Raw genomic sequence first — 1,907 nt, 5'->3', positions numbered from 1 at the left:
TGAGTTGAGATGAAAGTTGAAAATTGAAAAAAATATTGCTAAAATATATTTTTTAATATTAATTTTATTTTGAGATTTGAAAAAATTGAATTATTTATTTTATTTTGTGTGAAAATTTGAAAAAATTATAATGATTAGATAAGATGAATAGAGAAATTTTGTGAGAACAAACAAAGCTTAAATCTTTAACTTTTTTTTCGGTGTTGGGGCAAGATTAATACCCATCCAATGGATGATCCAGCCTTCCACGCGGGGCGGGCATGGAAATATATATTATGGATCAAACCTAATTTATCCCCCTACCTTGTTTTACTTTATGAAAAGCTCATGAGAAAACTAAAAGTAAATTAAAATACTCGTAATCTTTGATTATTTTATACACAAGCTTACTAATTTGTTGGTCCAGAGAATTATGGCTGCCTGCATCACTTTTGTCCCTTTCCTCTTCCCTTCAGCTTCCCTTGATCTCTTTCTCTGCACTTGATTCCCTATTTTGTTTTCTATTCGTTCTAGGGTTTGAATTATTAGAGCCTTTCACTAGCTTCATTAAAGAATCATAAAATAATGAACTATTATTTTTAGTTTCCCTTATTTTTCTATATTTTTTTCCTTTGTTTTCTGTTTGCTTTAGCTCTGTGTATGGCCGGCTTAGACTTGGGCTCAGCTTCTCGCTTTGTTCAACAGCTTCATCAACGCCCTGACCTTCACCTGCAAGGGCCACCCGACGATGATGACAACGCTCAGAACCATGACAATAGCGTAACTCAAGAGATTGAGCTGGTTAACCCTAACCCAGGTCCAGGCGATGTTGTCGTGGGTCGCCGGGCTAGGGGTCGGCCCGCGGGTTCAAAGAACAAGCCTAAACCGCCCGTGATCATCACCAGGGAGAGCGCCAACACGCTCCGAGCTCATATCTTGGAAGTAAGCAGTGGCTCCGACGTGTTTGAGTCCGTGGCCATGTATGCACGGAAGCGTCAGCGTGGGATCTGTGTGTTGAGCGGTAGCGGCATCGTCACCAACGTCAGCTTGCGGCAGCCTTCGGCAGCTAGTGCAGTCGTCAAGCTGCACGGCCGGTTCGAGATATTGTCTCTGTCGGGCTCGTTTCTTCCTCCGCCGGCGCCGCCCGGTGCGACGAGCCTGACCATATTTTTGGCAGGCGGGCAGGGACAGGTAGTGGGAGGGAACGTTGTGGGAGCTCTGATTGCAGCGGGGCCAGTCATCGTTATCGCCTCGTCGTTCACTAACGTGGCGTATGAGAGACTGCCCTTGGATGAGGAACAGGAATCATTGCAGCTGCAACAACCAGTCTCTCAGTCGTCAGGCGGTGGCAGCGGTGGAGGCGGTGGCGGAGTGAGCAACCCATTTTCGGACCCGTCTTCGGGGCTTCCTTTCTTCAATCTGCCGCTCAACATGGCGAATGGTCAGTTACCTGTTGATGGTTGGGCTGGGAACTCAGGTGGCAGGACGCCTTTTTAATTGACCTTTTGTGGTCAGAAATTAAGGTTAGGGCACATCTCATCAGCTTAGACTTGATCAATATCTGCGTACGCACTTAATTACTTTCTTGTTTAATTACGTTTGCTAATGTTGTAAACTTAATTTGTTCTCTGAATTCTGAGATTCTTCTGAGGTACTCCTACTACTTGATCATCATCTGTATGAAATTCCTCCGCCTTTACTTAAGTACTAGTAATTCACTCCGTAGTTTGAGCATGATATCATGTCGATCTCAATCATATTGAGGAGTACTAATTAGAATGATCTAAAAGCCAATATCATGTATAGAACCTATAAATTCATATATATATATATATATATATATGTGCGCGCGCGCGCGCGCATGATAGCTAGGCTTCCTGCTTCAATCTATGGGGTTTTATCCATTGACTCTTGATCATGAGTATTAA

At 43.3% G+C, this 1,907-nt stretch overlaps 1 protein-coding gene across 1 annotated transcript; it reads left to right on the top strand.

The window, feature by feature from the left end:
• The first annotated feature begins 427 nt into the window (after positions 1-427).
• On the top strand, positions 428-1,686 carry LOC122292698 (AT-hook motif nuclear-localized protein 23-like). The gene has a single exon (XM_043101175.1). The coding sequence runs from the start codon at positions 640-642 to the stop codon at positions 1,474-1,476; it is 837 nt and encodes a 278-aa protein (XP_042957109.1). The 5' UTR covers positions 428-639; the 3' UTR covers positions 1,477-1,686.
• Positions 1,687-1,907: the final 221 nt, after the last annotated feature.

Source organism: Carya illinoinensis, chromosome 13, assembly GCF_018687715.1.
Source record: "Carya illinoinensis cultivar Pawnee chromosome 13, C.illinoinensisPawnee_v1, whole genome shotgun sequence".
Taxonomy (NCBI): Eukaryota; Viridiplantae; Streptophyta; class Magnoliopsida; order Fagales; family Juglandaceae; genus Carya; species Carya illinoinensis.
The sequence above is the reverse complement of the archived record's forward strand: the minus strand, read 5'-3'. Positions and strand labels throughout refer to the sequence as shown.

What these genes read in the sequence shown, in the direction of transcription:
- LOC122292698 (XM_043101175.1), top strand. Translation starts at nt 640, where the DNA reads ATGGCCGGCTTAGACTTGGGCTCAGCTTCTCGCTTTGTTCAACAGCTT.